This window comes from Chelonoidis abingdonii, chromosome 19 (assembly GCF_003597395.2).
Source record: "Chelonoidis abingdonii isolate Lonesome George chromosome 19, CheloAbing_2.0, whole genome shotgun sequence".
Classification (NCBI taxonomy): Eukaryota; Metazoa; Chordata; order Testudines; family Testudinidae; genus Chelonoidis; species Chelonoidis abingdonii.
Window position 1 is genome coordinate 25,448,457 of NC_133787.1, and position 19,965 is coordinate 25,468,421.

At 39.1% G+C, this 19,965-nt stretch overlaps 1 protein-coding gene and 1 long non-coding RNA gene across 3 annotated transcripts in view; one reads left to right on the plus strand and one right to left on the minus strand.

Annotated features, from left to right (window-relative positions):
• Positions 1–7,935, plus strand: part of LOC116838510 (uncharacterized) — a 26,852-nt gene extending 18,917 nt beyond the window's left edge. Inside the window, exons 2-5 of one of the 2 annotated variants that reach the window (XR_004376936.2) lie at positions 1,197–1,383; positions 1,759–1,784; positions 7,007–7,192; positions 7,640–7,935. This is a non-coding gene — a long non-coding RNA (uncharacterized LOC116838510). Of the gene's footprint in view, positions 1–1,196; positions 1,384–1,758; positions 3,787–7,006; positions 7,193–7,639 lie in introns of those variants that run through there. The other variant, XR_004376935.2, reaches the window with a different exon arrangement.
• Positions 7,003–18,290, minus strand: CA7 (carbonic anhydrase 7). Its single transcript, XM_032803781.2, has 7 exons — positions 18,230–18,290; positions 15,771–15,968; positions 12,320–12,438; positions 11,529–11,624; positions 11,194–11,256; positions 9,756–9,911; positions 7,003–7,125 (listed from the first exon to the last, which is right to left on the minus strand). The coding sequence occupies exons 1-7, from the start codon at positions 18,267–18,269 to the stop codon at positions 7,003–7,005; spliced, it is 795 nt and encodes a 264-aa protein (XP_032659672.1). The 5' UTR covers positions 18,270–18,290.
• Positions 18,291–19,965: the final 1,675 nt, after the last annotated feature.

The window sequence follows — 19,965 nt, forward strand, 5'->3', positions numbered from 1 at the left end:
AATAAGGAGAGTATAAGAGGCTTTCTGTTCAAAACCACAGATTTGTGCTGCCTGAAATACAATGTTTCATTTTCAGTTATCTGCACTGAAGTTTAGGGGAAGTGTAGGGGAAATGGCAGTGTTGCCAACTGTTCCATTTTATCATGTTTCACAGCATTTGTTTTTTCTTAAACCAACTCCAAAAGCCGTGTGATTGCATGAGAATCTCAGCTAGTTTTATTTTTCTTTTCTTTCTCCGTCTGCCTTTTATTTTATTTTATTTTATTTTTTTTGGGCAAGGGCGGTTTCTGGCCGTTGTAGTTCCACAGAAAATTTGAAAATGTGAATTCTAAAGGCTAAATCACCAAAAGGAAAATATCAAAAACAAAAAGGAATGTATTGTTTTAAAAGAACTCATGAATTTGAAGCCAGTCTCATGGTTGCAGGGGTCTGAGTCTTGATTTACTAATACTCAGGGTTGGCAATATTGTAGAATCATATAGACAAAGATGGATTAGGTCACCCAGTCCGTTCCTCAAGGGTCAGTGCAGGATTGCTCCCTGCAACATATTCACTAGTGCTTTTTCTAACCAAGCTTTAGTGGCCCAACCAGTGTGAACTCCATCACTTTCCTGGGGACACTATTCCAAAATCTAAGAGGTAAAACACTTGTATTGTGCCTCACAATAAAATTAAAATACAAGGGAATAGAAAATTCTGAATGTGCAAAGCTGGACATTCAAATCCCCGCTCTCTTACCTCCCCAAAATGGCCAGTATTTCCCACTGAAGGACTAACATAGTTATTGTTATAATGATGGTGTAAATACACTAGGTCATATTTTTAAGGGCAGCTTGATCTATCGCCATTCAAGACAATGGGAGTTTTTCCATCAATTTGACTGGCAGTAGGACTAAGCCCCTGCTGATTACACTAGTTGAAGATCTGATCCATAATATCTTCCATTTTGATATGGCATTTCTCTTCAGGATCCACAGGGCACCAGCATAACACATGCAAGTGTCTACAGCCGTAGGTATGTTTTGACAACTCATCCCTTAGCAGCAGTGTTTAGTCATGCCATATTGAAAAAGAAGGTTTTGCATGGGTAATAATACAACGTTATAACAAAGATGATAGAAATACAAGGCTGGCAGTATGAAAAATATTAACTGTTTTGTTTTGTTTTGTTCCTGTTTTCTCAACTCTTTGCACAGCATCTGCCATTGATTTCAGTATTATGCAAGGAGAGTAATGGAATTTATCAAGGACAGTTATGAATCAACGTTGTATGGATCAAAATACAGTAGACCCTCAGAGTTACGAACGCAAAGGTTACAAACTGATCAGTCAACCACACACCTCAGTTGGAACCAGAAGTATGCAATCAGGCACAGAGACAAGGTAAAATAGCAAATATTGTATAGTACAGTACTGTGTTAAAAATACTAAAATATTAAGAATTAATAAAAAATATAGAGAAAGTTCAAAAAAAGATTTGATGAGGTAAGGAAACTGTTTCTCTGCTTGTTTTATTTAAATTAAGATGATTAAAAGGAGCACTTTTTTCTGCATAGAAAAGTTTCAAAGATAGATTAAATCAATGTTCAGTTGAAGATTTTTGAAAGAACAACCCTAAAGTTTTGTTCAGAGTTACAAACATTTCAGAGTTATGAACAGCTGTTTGTAACTCTGAGGTTCTACTGTGTAGAGAGATATCAAATTTCTGAGCCACATCTTTCAAGAATCACACCAGACTCCTATTTCTTATCATCCCAGATTTCAGGAGAAATCCCAAACAGGAGGTGAGTGGTTCTGTGTGTTACAGTTCCCTTCTAGAGCCAAATCCTGATCCCATTGGTAAAGCTCCCTTGAATTCAGTGGGCTAAGCATTTGGCTCATTGTGACAATGTGATTGAGCAGCTGGGCGCTGAGATGAAAGCAACCATCAAGTGAAAGAACCGAGAAAAGCAAAGACAGAATTGTTTCTGGAGCGTCATGGGGGTGACATTGTTCATTGGCCTGGATTAAGGTGGAAATATTTTTGCTGCAGTTTCCTGTGGGAACAAATGATATCTTCATATTTAGCAATATGCTTCTCTAATAATGATTTTTAAAATGGAGAAATGCAGTTACTGTTAATGGTAAGATTTCTTAGAATGTAACTCTGTGCTTATGGTTTACACAGGGGTCAGCGATCTTTCAGAAGTGGTGTGCCGAGTCTTCATTTAGTCACTCTCATTTAAGGTTTTGTATGCCAGTAATACATTTTAACATTTTTAGAAGGCCTCTTTCTAGAAGTCTATAATATGTAACTAAACTATTGTTGTATGTAAACTAAATAAGGTTTTAAAAATGTTTAAGAAGCTTCATTTAAAAAAAAATTAAAATGCAGAGCCCCCCAGACCAGTGGCCAGGACCTGGGCAGTGTGAGTGCCATTGAATATCAGCTTGCGTGCCACCTTCGGCACCCGTGCCATAGGTTGCCTACCCCTGGTTTACACAATTTATGTTTCATTGTCACTCTATAGTGAAACTTAACATTTCTTATAAAATGCTGATATTGTCTTGAATCTCTGTAGGTTAAAGACTCACCGTGACGATCAATGCTATTATCTCACCATTTTTACAAGACTAGGATAAATGTACAAAGTATGCCTTGTGAGGTATCATTTGAAAACTCATCGTGTGCTGAACATTATTGTCCTGGTAAAATAAGTGCATCAATATTGTATGTGAAGTAATAAGCTTCTGCTGTATAGCATTGTTATAACATGCTCCAAGATTAAGAAAAGCAGGCCCAAACCAATTTTTCAGAGACAAAGACACACTGACACCCCACTAGGTGTTAAAGGGCTATCACCTATTTACACAGCCATTCTCCAGCAACAGGAAGGTGTGAATAAGAAATTTACATTCCATCACAGAGACGGGTCAGACCTCACAAGAGACTACTTGTCACCTGCACCGCAGCGGGGGGTAATCCTCAAAGAGAGCAGGGTGGTATAGGAATGAGAGACAGTGGCCTCCAATTTACCTCTTTTCTCTTAAATGCACACCTTACATTTTAAAATGAGGGTTTGTTTGGTAAATTTTAGCTAAATAAGAACATTTTAGCTAAATAAGAACATTGGTTCAGACCAATGGTCCATCTAGCCCAAGAGTTCTCAAACTGGGGGTCAGGACCCCTCAGGGGGTCGTGAGGTTATTACATGGGGGGTCGCGAGCTGTCAACGTCCACTCCAAACCCCACTTGCCTCCAGCATTTATAATGGTGTTAAATATGTTAAAAAGTGTGCTTAATTTATTGGAGGGGAGGGTCGCACTCATAGGCTTGCTGTGTGAAAGGGGTCGCCTGTAAAAAAGCTTGAGACCCACTGATCTAGCCCAATATCCTGTCTCCAACAGTGGCTAGCAACAGAGCTTCATGGGGGAGTGCACAAAACGGGACGGTTCCGACAGTCCAAGGTATAAGGTTGCCTAGAGCCAGCCATTGATAGACTTAACCTCCATGAACTTATCCAATTCTTTTTGAACAGACACGTATAGCACTCATGACATCCCTGTTCATCTCTGGCACAAGGCAAGAAAAGATCTAGCCAAGACTAGAGCCGAATACATCAGATACAGAAAGATGGTGGCCAAGAGGTGCTTTAATTCAGATTACTCCATTTATCAAGAGTGGACCCATTGAGCCACAGAAAATAGATAGATGCTTTTGTGAAATAAATCTGGCATATGTTAAAATGCTTCTTAGATTACAGTTTTCAGAGAAGCGGCCTGCCCAAGTAAACTGATTTTTTTAAATCAAATGTTTGAGAAGAGATAAATCATATCTGTATTTGTGCTGTTCACTATGCAATATTTCAGGGTCCCTTTGAGAATGGGGGAAACTTTTGAGTCATTAAGTAGTTTGGAGCCTCTCTTGATCTCAGGCAAATCTGGTACAGACTTATACAAAACAGTCTGGAGAAAAAGAACACACAGCACTTCTCAGTTATGGTGGTGGGGGAAAGCCCTAGAAAAAGCGAATTACAGCGGGGTGCGGGGGAGTGTTCTTCTAATGCAGCACAAGAATTTGACCTGTTCAAAAGAGACCTAGAGCAAGACCCCACACAAATTTATTAAAAATATATATTTGATTTGTTAAAGAAATTGAGAATACCTTGTATAAAGAATTCTTGCCTTCTGCAATAGCAGCCTGCACTACAGGCTGCACAGATCACATTCATAATGGTCAACCCATTGCACTTCAAAACGATTTTCCATTTTGGTAGCACCTTCCAGCCAAGGATCTCAAAGGACTTTCTAAACATTGCTGAATTAACCCTCACAACACCCCTGTGAGGTAGGTAAGTATCACTATTCCCATTTCACAGATAAGAGAAGTGAGGGATGGAGAGTTTTAGTTTAATGCATAAGCTGCACAGGAAGCACCATATCTAGAACCCTGCGCTTCTGACTCCCAGTATTGTCTCAATCACAACACGATGCCTTCTCTCCCTTTCCGAGAAGACTTGCTCATCTGAGCCAGCTCTTTTCTTTTTTAGATTCTCTGCTCCCCTATGCTGTACAGTTTTTTCTTACACAGCAGGAGGAAAGTGGGGGCAGCCTTGGTTGAAAAATAGAGATTAGACAGAATGATTGAAACTTACCACTTTTCCCTCTGAATTACACAATGTGCACATGCCATTCTGCGTTGGGCTCAGGATTTCTGATAACTAATTGGAATGTAATGATGTCACTTACAACTAATATCAGCGTCAGGTTGATTAGCTGGTACAAAAGAAGTCTGTGGAGAATTTTGCCACCAAAGTGGCAGAAATTTTGATAATACTAATACTTGGCCCAGCTGAAGGGGACCTTTCCTCTGAGCAGGTGAAAGCACTCAGAATTGAAGCCTCACAACTACAAGGAGTGCTTGACTTACCCCTGAAACCTAGCAGCTGATTCACACATCAGCTACACCAGTGTAAGTCAGGACTAATGCCAATGAAGGCAGTTGAGTTATAACTATTTCAGGCCCCCTAAAGAGGAACACAGCATCTGCTTAACTATGCACAGCAACATCATAATGTTTAGGGCAAGAAATGAAGGAAACCAGGCTGCAGAGGCATGCACTGAGTTGAGGTAGAATTTGAAGGTTTAACGTCCATGCCATAACAATTGCTCCAAGTGTATCCGACAGAGTAAAAGACAGCACATCCAGCAGCATGGCAGCTCGGTCCATTATGTCACACATTTGGCACTCCCAGAGAACAGCACCACCTGCTGGATGCCCAGCACCATTTCATGCAGCATATAGGTAGAAATCCTCCCATTCCAACATTGACAGGGCTAACCCTGCTTAGTTTCATAAGATCAAACAAACTCACTACACAAGGCAGCTGTAGGACTTTTAAGTGGGTGTAGGGTGACCAGATGTCCCGATTTTATAGGAACAGTCCTGATATGTGGGGCTTTGTCTTATATGGCGCCTATTACCCCCTGCCCTCTGTCCCAATTTTTCACACTTGCTGTCTGGTCATCCTAAGTGGGTGTCCATTGGGTATTCTGTAGTGACAAGGTTGTTTGTTTTCTCTGTAATTTTTCTTTATTCCTATTTTAGTTGTGAACACAAGGAATAGTTAAAATATTTACATTGGATATATTGTGATACGCTGACTTCAGTGGGTCTACTTGTGGGGTAAGGTAGTACTGTTCGTGAGTGTGAGTATCACAGTCTGGCCCCTGCTTATTCAAAAGTCAACTGCCCTCACTGCTTCTGGGTTAAGTTTGCCAGCAAACTCTCACAACCCCCACCCCACTGCTCTGAGAGAGTGGAATAAGATTCAGAGTAGCAGCCGTGTTAGTCTGTATCCGCAAAAAGAACAGGAGTACTTGTGGCACCTTAGAGACTAACAAATTTATTTGAGCATAAGCTTTCACAGGCCACAGCCCACTTCTTCGGGATGTAGCACACAAATTTGGGCTTATGCTCAATAAAATTGTAGCTTATGCTCAAATAAATTTATTAGTCTCTAAGGTGCCACAAGTACTCTTGTTCTTTTTGTGGAATAAGATTAAGCACTTGTAAACACTGCGTTTACTCTAGTTATTTTAACGACAGTAATAGCTGTCTCAGTCATCTGAATGTAGCCTTATTACTAAGGAACATCCTTTCAACTGAATTAAGTATTAAGGTCCGATATTTATGCATGGCCTACTGGCTCTGGGTGAATGTTTGTACAAAGTACAATGACGTGCAGGGAGATGGGTTATTTGTGAAGCACTGAGTGCATTTATAACACTATATGAGTTATTTTTTAATAATAATTATTTAAAAAATGTTAACACTAAAATTGTCTTGAATTAGGCTTCAAAGTCAACCCCATTTGAGGTGAATGGAAGAAATCACATTTTTTTTAGTATGTGCTGCTGTTTCAGGATCTGATTGCATGTAAGAAGGCAACTGCAATTAATCAGAATATAGTCAAACTTTCTTCTAAACCTGAGGAGCTGGTCAAACTAAATAGAATCCACAGAAAATCTGTAGGAAGATCTAAGCCTTTGATCTTCCAGTGTCAGAGCTCATTAATATTATTCCATTCTTGATTAGATTATGGACAATAGCTCTAATCATTAGAAGTTGTGCCCATCATTATTATTAGATCATTGCACAAGCAATTTCCCATTCTAAAATATTAAGATACAAACTTAAAATTATGGTTAAAAATATGGAACATCACAACACTATTCTACTGGAGTACGCCCTGGATTACTAAATTATTCCTGATTTTTAAAAATGTTCTCTCTTTTAGAGAACAAGATCCCATAATAGTTATTTTAAAAGAATGGATCTGGCCCATGCAAAGCATAAAATCAAGAGGTATTGACTTTTTTGCTGCACCACAACACAAAGTGTTCGTGGAAATGGCTGTTTTGCTTTCTCAATGAGATAGTCATCTGAAGATCAGTGATCTTGTGAGGCCTTTCAGACATGGAAGCACTTGGAGGTTTGAAGCTCATGATTAATTTTCTTCTTTAGGCCTTGAAAGAAGCACGAATTATTCTTCCTTTAAGAGGTTGAGGGGGGCGAAAATTATTCACCATCTGGATCCTTTCATCTCCTTCACTGGTGAAGAGAAGAGTTCGGAATTTCTCCAGCTGTAAATTCATATGACATAACTTTACTACTTGCAAAGGCAATTGGTGTTAATGTCATTGAAAAAAGGTTAGAGGAAGGCATTCAATACTTTTCAATCTGATAATAGAACATTTTCAAGTTAAGAGCCTAGAAAGACTATTAATGGCAGATGAAGGCTCCCAACAGTTACTGAATATTAGATACCTCCAAAAGTAATTTGTTTGAAATGCATGACTGGCTCACTTCAATATGTTCCACTGTTTTCTATATTTGGAATCTTTAATATGAAAGGTGCAAGTTCCCACTTCTGAAGCTTCAGTTCCAGTTAGAGATGAAAAAGACCTGTTCGGTCATCTAGACAATACCCCCACTATTATCAGACTGTTTCCTATGGTGTTTTGCTCAGTCCAGTTTTAAATGCACCAAGAGACTGTGTTTCTATCACTTCCTATTGGGGAGAATATTTCAAATGTAATATGTCTCACTGCCAGGAAATTCTCCTGATAGCCTAATGTTTCCCTTTCTTTGGGCCAGATCATACCCTCTACTGTGACTGGATGGTTCAGGAATGCAGACGATCCTGGATAACATTCTCAGTTTGTAGTGCAGTGCACATGGAAAAATAATAAACAGGGATCTAGAAATATTAGAAAATATCAAAAGGAGATTCAGCCTGGAAATCTGTAAACTAATATATTTATGCAAAACTTATCTGAAGCTCAGATATCCAATGGGAGGAAGAAATATGGAAAACAGTAGCGCTAAGTGACCTGGACATGGAAGTTATCAAATTAATAATGAGTTATGTTGTTTGGCAAGGGGTAGGCTTGTTGTATTGGCATCTCAGGAGAGATGCCAAGGTTTAAGTGGGCTAGGAGGAGACTAAACAATCCTCACACCCTCCAAGGTGAAGCACATTGGCGGGGCAGTGAGGGAAACTTGCACTGCTGCTGTCTGTGCTATACCTATTTTGTAGATAAAGAACCTCAGTCTCCAGCACTGACAATAAGGCACTTTTCACACACACTAGAAATTCACACAAAAGAACAAAAACATCTAGTCAATAAAATCAACAAGAGATTTACATGAAGCGAGATTCTGATGGAGGTGTTAAAGTTAGGAAGAAAAGAGTTAAGAGACCTAAAATATAAAATGTTTGGAAACAATGAATGTGCAGATATGACTGCTCTCTTGGAAGATAGTTGGAATGGGAGGAAGTCTGCTCTTGTGGCTAACACAAAGGAGTGAAAAGTCAAGAGATCTGGATTTTATTCCTGACTCTGCCACAGACATCCTATGTAATCTTGGGCAAGTCACTTGATCTCTCTGTCTCAGTTTCCCTATCTATAAAATGAGTGATGCTTGTACAGCAGTTTTAAAATACATAAAAAAGTGAGTACCAAATATTTTTCTTGCTATATCAAAGATCATTTAAGCAACAATTTTAAACAAGATTGTTTGGAATGAGTGGGCACTGAAGATGGCAAATCTGGGCTTGGAGTGAGATATTACATTATGAATAATGATTTATTATTCATTCTATAATACCAAGCATGCAAAATCACTGGAAATTCAAAAAAATAAATAAATCCCATCTTATAAATCTGTGCTTTAAAATGTCTACAGATAGGTTCAGTCTCAAATCTCCCCTGCAGTCTCATGTGGCGTCTACTTCCCATTATATCAGTTACTATTTGGGAAGGTGTTATATGAACATTTCTTTTACATTTGGTCAGAGAAATATCAAAAGCTAAATCGTGCTGAGTTACACCAGTGTTTGTTAAAACAGAATTTGGCCTAAGGGCCAGATTTGTAAAGGTATCTAATGATGGAGATAGGTATATAGTAGGATTTTCAAAAGTACCTTGGTGCCTAATTGCCATTGAAATCAATGGGAGTTGGGCACCTAGGTACATCTGAAAAGCCCACTAGACACCTGTCTGCATATTTAGGTACCTAAATACCTTTGAAAATCTGAATTTAAGTTTTAAGTCATTTTCCTGGCAAATAGAGTGAGATAGGTAAGAGAATGTTAATTTGACAGATAGCAAAGAAAATTACAGGCAGATCCTTGCATTCAACTAAGACATGGTTGCATGGGTATAAATGAGGGCAGAATTTGGTCCATTATATCTTTGTGGAGGGATAACAAACAATATGTTAAAGGTACAGGAGTACTTGTGGCACCTTAGAGACTAACAAATTTATTTCAGCATAAGCTTTCGTGGGCTACAGCTTACTTCTTCGAATGCATAGAATGGAACACATAGACAGAGATATTTATACATACATAAATATATATCTTCTGTCTGTGTGTTCCCTTCTATGCATCCGAAGGAGGGAGCTGTAGCCCACAAAAGCTTATGCTGAAATAAATTTGTTAGTCTCTAAGGTGCCACAAGTACTCCTGTTCTTTTTGCGGATACAGACTCACACGGCTGCTACTCTGAAACAATATGTTGGCTTTTTACTTTATCCACAAAATCCATCATTTAGTACTTCAAGACTAGACATCTCAGGCTATTTGCTATTTCTTAAATTAGTCTCATTGTACAAAGAAAACAGTCACTGCCCACAGATCTCATTTTGAACTCTAAAAATATGAAGCCAAGAGTATCAAAATTTGGGGACAAGCTGACTGCAAGTTTACCTGTTTCTCAGAAATCCTGACGGGCTCTTTCAGCACTATCCATGTTACACTCTCATATAGAGGAGGTGTTGTTAAAGAACCAGGATATGTCCAATAATTTAGACTAGATGGCAGGAGGCATTTTGGGTTGAAGGTTCTGAACTGAGCTTTTGTCCCCTGGAAGGAACAGATACATTACATTTCTTGTTTTAAAAAATGTGTTTAAGGAGATAGATATTTATTGAGAAACAGAAACACCAGCTGATAGCTTAAAATTGCAAGAATAATGGGATGATCATTCGGCTCTGTCTAAGCACAACAACATCATGAGAATAGTACTTATCTAGTATTATGGTGATATCACATGAGCTATGGTGATCCCAAACCCAATTGTTGGCTTAGGGATGTATGTCCCTGCTGCCTGTGTTAGCACTGAGCTAGTAAAACAAAAGGTCCCCTTGCAATTAGTGCCTGTTCCCCATCGAGAAATTAGGCAGAAAATCTCTCCTCTGTATAGTGCCCAGCACGAGCTGCTAATGGTGCACACTTCATCACCACCATTTGCTTCTACTGAATTGTGGCATTCCAGTGCTAATTACCTGCCACTTTTTGTGCCTGGAGCAACAAGGCAATCCAGGCAAAGATTGCCTCTGCAATCAAACACCCAAATCTAGAACAAAGAGCAGGTTTATCCTGAAGCTGTAGGTGTAATTTCCAGCTCAGGTAAGGATGTGGGAGAGGGATGTTGAGCTGGCACTGAGTGCAGTGCCAGGAGAGGTTATCCGAATATCTTCATGGTTACAGTGGTCCAGAACAGGACTCCTGGATCCAGGCATTCTTACTGAGAAGCAGATCAGGAGGAGGGGGCAGCTGCTCACTCACAGTCCACAGCCACGCAACCAAAAAACGCCAACGTGTCTGCAAAATTCTGCTCAGCCCAGAACCCAGCAGGAGTGAGGACAAGGGCATCTCATCCTGAAGGGAAGTCCTGCCATTTTTAAAAGGAATTACAAGAAATGTCTGAAGGGGCAACACTACCTTTCAAAGCGGGGAAGCAAGTTATGGCCAAGCACATATCCACAACATCAGAATTCAATAGTCCCTTCTCAAAACACACAGAGGCAGGAACAACATGTTCATTCATTATGAACTCCTTGTTAGCATAAGGGAATTATACTGAAGTTTTGTGCATTAGATCCTACAATTCTAGGATACAAGGCAACCATGAGTGGTAAGAGACAATACATTAGAATGAAGTGTGTTTAAACTATCACTTTTATATGCCCTTGCATTATGTTATGTACTAATGATGGATGAATTTTGAGGGGGGAGGGAGAGATGGAATTTGCTGCTTTAATTTGTTTTTATTTCACTCAAGTTCGTAAACAAGTTTATACTGTTTAAAAGTCATTCAAGTGAGGGGAAGAAAAACAGATACAAGAGCAAACAAAAAACTTACTTTAAATTTTACCATATACAAGGCATCAGTTAGTCTGTTCATATTGGCATGTTCTTCTCCAGTCTACAAGTGTAATGGATACAGTTGCATGAGAATATAGATATGATATAGTTAATAATTATGCTTTGAATATATAAACAGGCCATTTTTTCTGTCTTAGGCATGTTCGCACTGAAGTAGGTTTAATTGCAGTCTCCCTTGAGTCACTGCTACCAATAAAGTCATTTATTTTCCCCAAACAGTTCTTCTCAACTGTGTGTTTTAGTTCTTAAACAGTTGACAGTTTGATGCGCCTCTACACATAAAACTCACACCATTATTTTCATGACTCTTACCTCCAAGAAAATACCAACTACCACCAAACCATCTGGAGCTGCTGCTGCTTCTCCAAATGTTGCATACTTCCTGGCATTCCAGTGAACCAAGTGGAGCTGTGAAGGGGAATCATAAAACAGAAGTATGAACAAGCTAAATGATAAAGGCCCTCACATCAGTTGTATTACGCTGAGTAAGCAATAACGTCAGTCAATTTATCACATAATAAAGCTTTGCTTGAAGGGCAGTTTTGCCAGAAATTCTAGGACAAACCAACTCAACTAGGAATTTACCAGGTTCCAAAACAGCAGTCGTTTGAGTGGATTAGACAATGAACATCGCACCATCCCCAAAAAAGCACTCCCAGGGTCAGCAAGAACTATGTCTCTTCTTCCCTATCTGCAAACTACTATTGGCTGCCAGAGCTATGGCCCCACCCCCAAAACCTTGTTTATTAGGGTAGTGCCAAAGGGCCAGCCAAGAATGGGGCCCTCTCATGCTACATACTGTATGAACACAGTAATAGACAGATAGAGCATAGGCAAATATAAGCAAGAGATACTGGTTACTTATTTAAAGTGGGTGGTGCAGAGCTATTGCTTCCAAACCCCATTGTGGATAGAGAGAAATGGCCAGCTAGAAATTGCATGTAGACAGCATTTCAATTAATGAATATAGATAGCAGTATATTGCTTGGTTAAATCGATGGATGGGTCAAGCTGCAAAATTCAGATCTGGATGCAAACTGTTCCAAATTTTGTTTCAGGTTTGCATCCTGGTTGTAGTAAAGTGGTTGTGAAAAAGTTCTTACCTCAGAAGGAAAAGATTTGCTGTCAACTGTATGCTCTGATCCCTGACTGTGCTTCATTCCCCAATGAAAATGAAACTGCTTTAGCCTATAGGGACCTTCAAGGGGGCCCCCATTGATCACTGTAAATGGAAGTGCATAAAGAGAATGCAAAAGATTAAATATTTGTTTTTTTTACTGCCTGACTGTAGAAACTAGTTGGATCAATAGTGGAGAAACAACATCTCTCAAGAGCCAGGGGGGGGGGGAAATATATATATTTTTGATATATGATATACAGAAGAGAAGCCAAAGCCACAACTAACAAAATACAAAGAAAGTGCTTTATCTTGGCTCTCAGATTCTTAGAATTAATAACACAGGGAAAATTTATTCCTGATCGAAGTCAATGAAGTTACATTAGGGATGTATCTGACCCATGATCCAGTGCCACCAAATCTGTTGGAAACTCACAATATCATCTGTGTAAGTAAATATCTCACATCAGCCCCCACTATCCAAGTTTAGGAGAAGATGAGTAAGGGTAAAGAGTTTTTCCTCCTGGCTGATATTAGAGATAGCAGAAAGATTTATACTAGAAAGAGAAATAAATTTTTACTGACAATTACTTATATAGAAATTTACCATATTCCTATTTAGCCTTTGGAAATGTAAATTTGAGGTAAAGACTTAATAGCTATCCACCAAGCAACCAAGCTATGGATGCTTTCTATTGAAATTCAGAAAGCTGAACTGGTTTTTGTATTTAAAAAAAACAATTGGAATTAGAAACAGTTTGTGATGTGTTTTTAAATAGGTACCTGGGACTTTATGGAAGACAGGGAGTGGTTCTGTTGAGTTAGAAGGTGCAGTTTTACACAGCCATAGATCATTTTGCTACATATTTCCTCTTTAAGATTATCTTTTTCCGTCCAGCAAAAATTCTCTATATTCTGTTTTCTGTTAATACCTGATCCTAGTAGAGGAAGTTAATATGAAATACCTTGTACTTAACATAGCACCTTTCATAAGAGGATCTCAAGTCACTTTACAAAGGTGGGGAAGACCGATAGGAGAGATTATGGGATTTGGTCAAGGTAAATACAAACTTTTAACATTTTAAATTTTAAAATAATACTTTTAATACATGCAGCCCATTAATACCTAGGCAATGTGGTCTACATGTATAGGAAAAAAATAACATTTCCGCAGAGTTCTCGTAATTTCCTTGTGCTTTAAAAGACAGGACACCAAGAAGTTCATCTTCTGTCAAACAGAACTGAAAACTGGTAATTAATTAAAAAAGTATTGTAAAGTATGCACACACAGTGTCTATAATGTATTTTTATCAACATAATCCATATCATTTTATTTGCTTCCAAATGTTTTATGTTATGAAATTATTTCACTGCTCTTCACATGGAATATTAACTTTTAAGAGTGCAGTCCACAACCCCACCACACGGCTCAAATTGGACTTTGTGTAGGAAACTAGCCTTTATACCCCAAAGTACATAAGCACATGCTTAAGTTCCACTGAAGTTAACTAAACTAAAATCCATCCCCTTAAAGTTAAGCACATTCTTATATGTTTTGCTAAATTGGGGCCTAAATGGGGGCTTATAGGGTAGATGAAATGCATCCCCCTCATCCAACCCCGCCTCCCCCCGTCACTGGATCTATCCAAGTGCAGCTCCAGTAGCTTCTCTTCAGGTTTGCTCTCCTCCAGTAGCCCCCTTCATGCCAGTCTAGTGGATGGAAAGTCCTTCCATAATGTACCGGGGCAGAGAGCCCCTACCATGGATGCTGTGGTGGTGCCTTTCCCTTGAGGAGCAATGCAGAACCCTGTAGTGCAAATCCTCCGAACCTAGGTGAATTTCACTATTAAATGGACAGATTTCTATTATTTATAACTAAATTAAAATTGTCTGTGAAGATCATTTTTCCAGATACATTTTACAAAGTCACTTTCTAAGGCCACATGCTTAAATGAATCTTTAAAGAAGCTAATTTTAGACAAGCTCAGATCCATTGTCTTTACTTAAAACTCAGAAATTACACTTGCAAATTGATCATTCACTGAGCTGTTTGCTTGTCCTTGGGTTTTCTTCTTTTAAAAGATCCAGTAGCTGTAACTTAAGCTCACACCTGATAATGCTCCGGCAACCTTATGGGATTACTTCAAAGGCAATAGAGGGTACCTTAGGCCATTGCAGGACATTCATTTCCCAGCAACCATAACATTTGGTTAGAATATCAAAATAAACTGGCATCAGCGAAAGCACCAATCTGGATGAATAACCATTAGTTGCTGACATAAGTTAAAATAAAACAAACTGGCCCATCAGAGACCATTTATATAAAAGCTCCTCTCTACTTACCAGTTACTAATAGATTTAAGATATTCTGTGCCTCAGAATCAGTGTGTATGTGAATCAGAGCAAAATTTTCTATAGAGGTAAAAGGACAACAATCTAATACAGGATGGCCAAACTGTGGCTTGCAAGCCACATGCAGGTCTTTTACAGTTAAAGTATAGCTCATGGAGTCCCTCAGGTCCCCCCATTCTCCACCTACCAGACTCAGGGGGAAGCTCGGGACCTCTGCCTCGCAGCAGGGTGGTCGGGTAGGGGCTTCTGCCTAGTAGGAAGGAGGGTCTCGAGGCTTCAGCAGGAACGAAGCTGAAGCCCCGAGCCCCATCAGGCACCTCCCATGGGGCTGAAGCCCTGAGCCCCGGCAGGTGTGCCCTGGCTCTCAAACTTCTGAAGATTGTCATATGCTGCTCAAGGGGTCTGTACATTTGGCCACCCCGATCAAGTGTTTAACAACACCTAAACTCACACTATCTAGAGATGAAGATGAAGGATAAAAGGCAGCGGCAGCTTGTGTAACATGCACAGTCTGCCTCCTCAGCAGAACTAGCGAGAGAGTCTGTATCATTTCTGAAGAAGCCATTCTGCCATAGGAAAGAGGAATCAATGTAGAGTGACCATGTTTCTGTGCTGATAGGTCTAGGTCATCAAGAGCACTTGACATTCATGTGGTCTGTATTCAGCAGAAGTGACAACCTTTCCATCTCAGAACAATTCAGAGGAACCACCACAAACTGAAATGCAGAGTTTCCTGTCCGCAGATTGAATTCTTCCTTACCATGTAGGGATGTGGATCTGCTAAGGGACACTCTCCACAGAGGCTGAGCGCCCAGTCTCCCCACTTTTAAAACCTCTGCCAGATTGTGGTATTAAAAAAACAAAAAAAAAAGGCAGGCCCAAGAAAATGGTAAAACAAAAGTGTCTCAAATCACATATCCCGGGCAAGTAATGCCACTGGTCTCATATCAGAAGATTTAAATAGAGCAAAATTGTACACTAGCCTTTAATTTTACTTCAGATAATGTATTTTATCATCTCTCTAGCTAAGAAGGTGAAGAAATATAAGCTACAAGATCTTAATTCTAAGACAGCATCAGGCTCACCTGTCTTGTCATCAGCATCTTCAAAGTCCACCATGACTGAGTGGCCATTGTTGGAGATTTCAAGAGATGTACACGATTCATATGAGATAATAAGAGGCTTCAGACTAGGATCGTAAACTGCTTGCGTGGAAACTATATCAACAGGTGACTGACGATGTCCCTGGGCAATGGGATATGATTTGTACCACTTAGAAGGCCCTTTGAAATAAAGGAAAGGAAAACACTGTTACTTCACTTTTGCCACAGATAGAAAAGAATCATTAAAAGTTCTTATGAACCTCAGAGTGAATGCCATGTTCACTGGAAATCACGTAAGTTTGTCATCATAGGAGTTATCTGAAACACTGTGCATTGTATTGTGTGTGTTTACAGATACTAGCAGTGCAGCCTGCAGCCTGGTGGGCGATTTAGCTCTTTTATGAAAAGCATAATGATGGGAACATAATACAGCCACAGGAACACCAAGACCTTTCTGCTTATTCCCCAGCTTCCTGTAGGAATTAAATGCAATTACAAATAGATTATTCCAGAATAGACTTGGTTGAGGAATCTCTCTCTCTCTCTCTGTTGATATTTTAAACACATACACTGTGTATTTTAGTTTTCCTGGGTAGGACAGTGATAAATGCTTGAGATTCAAATTAGATACAGATGACTCAGAATGTCTCAGCTACTATGTGTTTATTTTTAAACCCATTTCATGACTGCAGTAAATCTTTGAGAGACAGGCATTATTATTCCATAATGCCACTATGCTATTTCTTTACCACTCATGAGCAGTACAGGATGATTATCAACATCTTTGGACTTCCTGACCCCAAAGGAGTGGGATTAAATACCAGTATAATCACATAACTTTCTGCTCTAGGAGCAGGAATGCTCTCATGCTGTTTAAGATAACAAGATCATATCTACATCATAGAATTATTTATTGCTACCTTTTACTTTTGTTTCATTTGTGTATTTTATTACAACACACAGCAATGTAATCCTTCTACTCCCTGTTTTGGGAAAGTTATCATATTGACTTTTTAATACATCAAAAATAACCCAAAACACTTTAATTGTAGCATTCTCTTTTTTGTTAAAAATGTTAATCACTGACAGGTGTAAACTACCGCACTTGCCCCAACCTATGTTGGTTAAAAAAAAAAAATGTAATGTAACATACTGTGTCGGTCTTTGGCAGGCATTGAAGCACTAACTTATAAACTATATATTTTCCTTTTCTCAATCTGGGGGCTGTTTTTAAAAGAGATTAGGTATTGAAATTCTATTGAAGCCTATACAATATAACTGACCCGCCTCATAAGCTTTTTATTAATAAAATAGATACATACAAATACATACACACTTACAAATAATATCTGCCGGAGCTATGCATCTTTCACTCGGTGTTCTAGCTTTAATTCAGTCATGCATAAACTTGTTTTACTGGAGTAACATCAGTCATTCATCCATCCATTCTCTTCAAATGATATAGATATTGTACAAATTTTCAGGAGTCTGCATAGTCTCCACATAAGTTTTCTTTACACATACACTTTTTTGAGGAGCAGGAAGCGCAGAAAGAGAATAACTCTAAATTAAAGGGGCTGTTAAACACCAGAAAGAACCGTATGGCTTGTTTAATAAAAAATGCCTCCAGTGTTTAAATACGGATCTATATAATTTCTTGGAATTCAAGGAACCTATATAACAGGGGTAGGCAACCTATGGCACGGGTGCCGAAGTCGGCACGCGAGCTGATTTTCAGTGGCACTCATGCTGCCCGAGTCCTGGCCACTGTTCCGGGGGGGCTCTGCATTTTAATTTTAAATGAAGCTTCTTAAACATTTTTAAAACCTTATTTACTTTACATACAACAATTGTTTAATTATATATTATAGATTTATAGAAAGAGACCTTCTAAAAACGTTAAAATATATTACTGGCACGCAAAACCTTAAATCAGAGTAAATAAATGAAGACACAGCACACCACTTCTGAAAGCTTCCCAACTCCTGCTATATAGCATGAATATCACATTTTAGTCATCTTAGTGGGATCAGACTGTCCATTACCGCTCCACCAAATCTCTTTCATTCAAATGATTGCTTTAGAGGGAGAAATAAAACCCCAGTTTACTATCATCATTTTGCGGAGGAGATGGCTAAAATATCTGCAGGAAAGACTCTCAATGTCCTCCACTTCCATTTAAGAAAGATGCAGGTTTCTTACATACAGGTTATGGCAGTGCTGCTGATTATGACAGGACTGCAGCAGGTGAAGTTTGTCATCTCCAGGGGCCCTTCTTTCAGTGTTGTTTAATATTGATAAACTAGTTAATTGCCTGCTGCACATTTGATGCCTGCAAATGATGAAATACAGGCATCTCTGCAAGGATTAGACAAGGATATTGAGGAGCTGATGAGCAGGAGAGAGAGAAAGAGAGAGTGATTAGGTTGGATATAACATACCGTCATCCTGTCCGTATCCCCAGCAGTGGTGCCCGGTCATTATGCAGACTGCTGTGCTCTGCTTTGCTCTCAGCTCTTTGATCCAATTGCTGCTGCTTACCTGCCTTTATAATGGCTCATTTGCAGGATAGTGTCAGCCTCTTAAAGACACAGAGCAGCTAAAGCAATTCCTGCAGGCAGAGGGAAGGATCTTAGTTCCTGATGGTCCCAGCTACACAGATTCCACTCTGATTTCTGCTGCCACTGCTCACCCCATTTCCAGTGCCTACTCTGCACTGGTACAAAGGGAACCTCTAGAATTCTCAGTGCCTCATTCCCAATATTATAGATGCATTCAGTTGGCCAGAAGACAATACGCTGTCAGGTGGCTAGCGGCATGTGTCCTATATCCAGGGTCAAATCTGGGACAAAGTAGTAGTATTCTCTCAAGCTCCATCCACAAACTGAGCCCTACCCACTTGACCTGCCAATGTTAGACATCACTCACAATAAACTGTGCAAATCTTCTTAATAGCATCTTCCTTCTTTCCTGGGTGCTCTGCATGGAGCGACATCTGATTGTCATCTTTCTTCTATTTTGAATATTTTGTTCAACAGTGAAATAGTTAATAATGTTTACATTGAAATTATCATTAAGTTTCAGAGTCAACATGAGATGAATTAAAGGATTTTTCCCTTCTCAGAGCTACTGACTCATGCTGTCTGCAGACTCAGGCAGATACTACTATATTGGTTTATCCTCAATTCACAATTTGTACGTTTTCTTTGTAATCAGGTCATCTTTGTAAGGAGACTTACATTTTGCAAAAAAAAAAAACAAACTAGCATCATAGCTTAGTTTCTGGAACACAAGATGGCAGACTTGAAAGAAAAGTACCAGCTTGCTAAGTCTCCATTACCTGGTCCAGTTCAATGCCTACCTGTGTCCTGCTACACCATAAAAAGGCCAGATGGGCTATCCAATCTGTTGCTGCAAAAGTTCACAAAGCCTGAGGAATCTTTGTGACAGGAGGGACCGCTCCTCATCATGGCATGACAAAGAAAGGTAGGGTCTGGTAGCAACAATCTGGTTGTGGTATGGCTTAAAGGTATCAGCTCAGATGTCTCTACCATGCCAAACAGACTGTACCAAAAGAGACATGTAAATAAAACATTCATTTATCCTTAGCTGGATACATTTTTGACCAATAGAAACATATACTGTAGTTACCAATTAAGATCAATGGATCTGTACCTGATTACATCTGCTCTGAATTTGTCTTGGTGGCTTACTCTAACTCAGAGCACTTATTGGTAAAAGCATATTTTAGGGATGCATGTAGGCATTCAGACAGATCATGCTTCCAAATCCATAATTTTTTGCTAGATTTGAGGGTATTAGATTTTGTTCAAGACTGCATTATACAAATGCATCAGTGGTTCTAATTACAGCAATCACACACAATGATATGAATGCTCTTACTACGGAACCAAGAAAAGGAAAGAGACAAAAAGAAATAAAGAAAAATCAGTGAAAATATTGGTATGCAGTATTCACATTCTTGAAGTTATTTAATATGATTTAATTTTCTTTTTCTGAACCTCTCAATTTAAATAATGAGCCTGTTATGAAATCTCTGCGATTGATTGATGCAAGTGAATCCACTGTAAACCAGCTGTAGACTGATGCAAGTGTGTCCACACAGGACTTTTGCACTGGTTTAACCAAATTAGTTTTTACACTGATTTTAGCTAAG

Bases quoted from the DNA above. Each gene is read 5' to 3' on its own strand.
- CA7 (XM_032803781.2), bottom strand. From the start codon at position 18,269: ATGACCGGGCACCACTGCTGGGGATACGGACAGGATGACG. The intron at 15,969-18,229 runs GTATGTTATATC...TTTATTTCAAAG, and splicing joins GGGATACGGACAGGATGACG to GGCCTTCTAAGTGGTACAAA. The intron at 11,625-12,319 runs GTAAGAACTTTT...TCCCCTTCACAG, and splicing joins GCAAATCTTTTCCTTCTGAG to CTCCACTTGGTTCACTGGAA.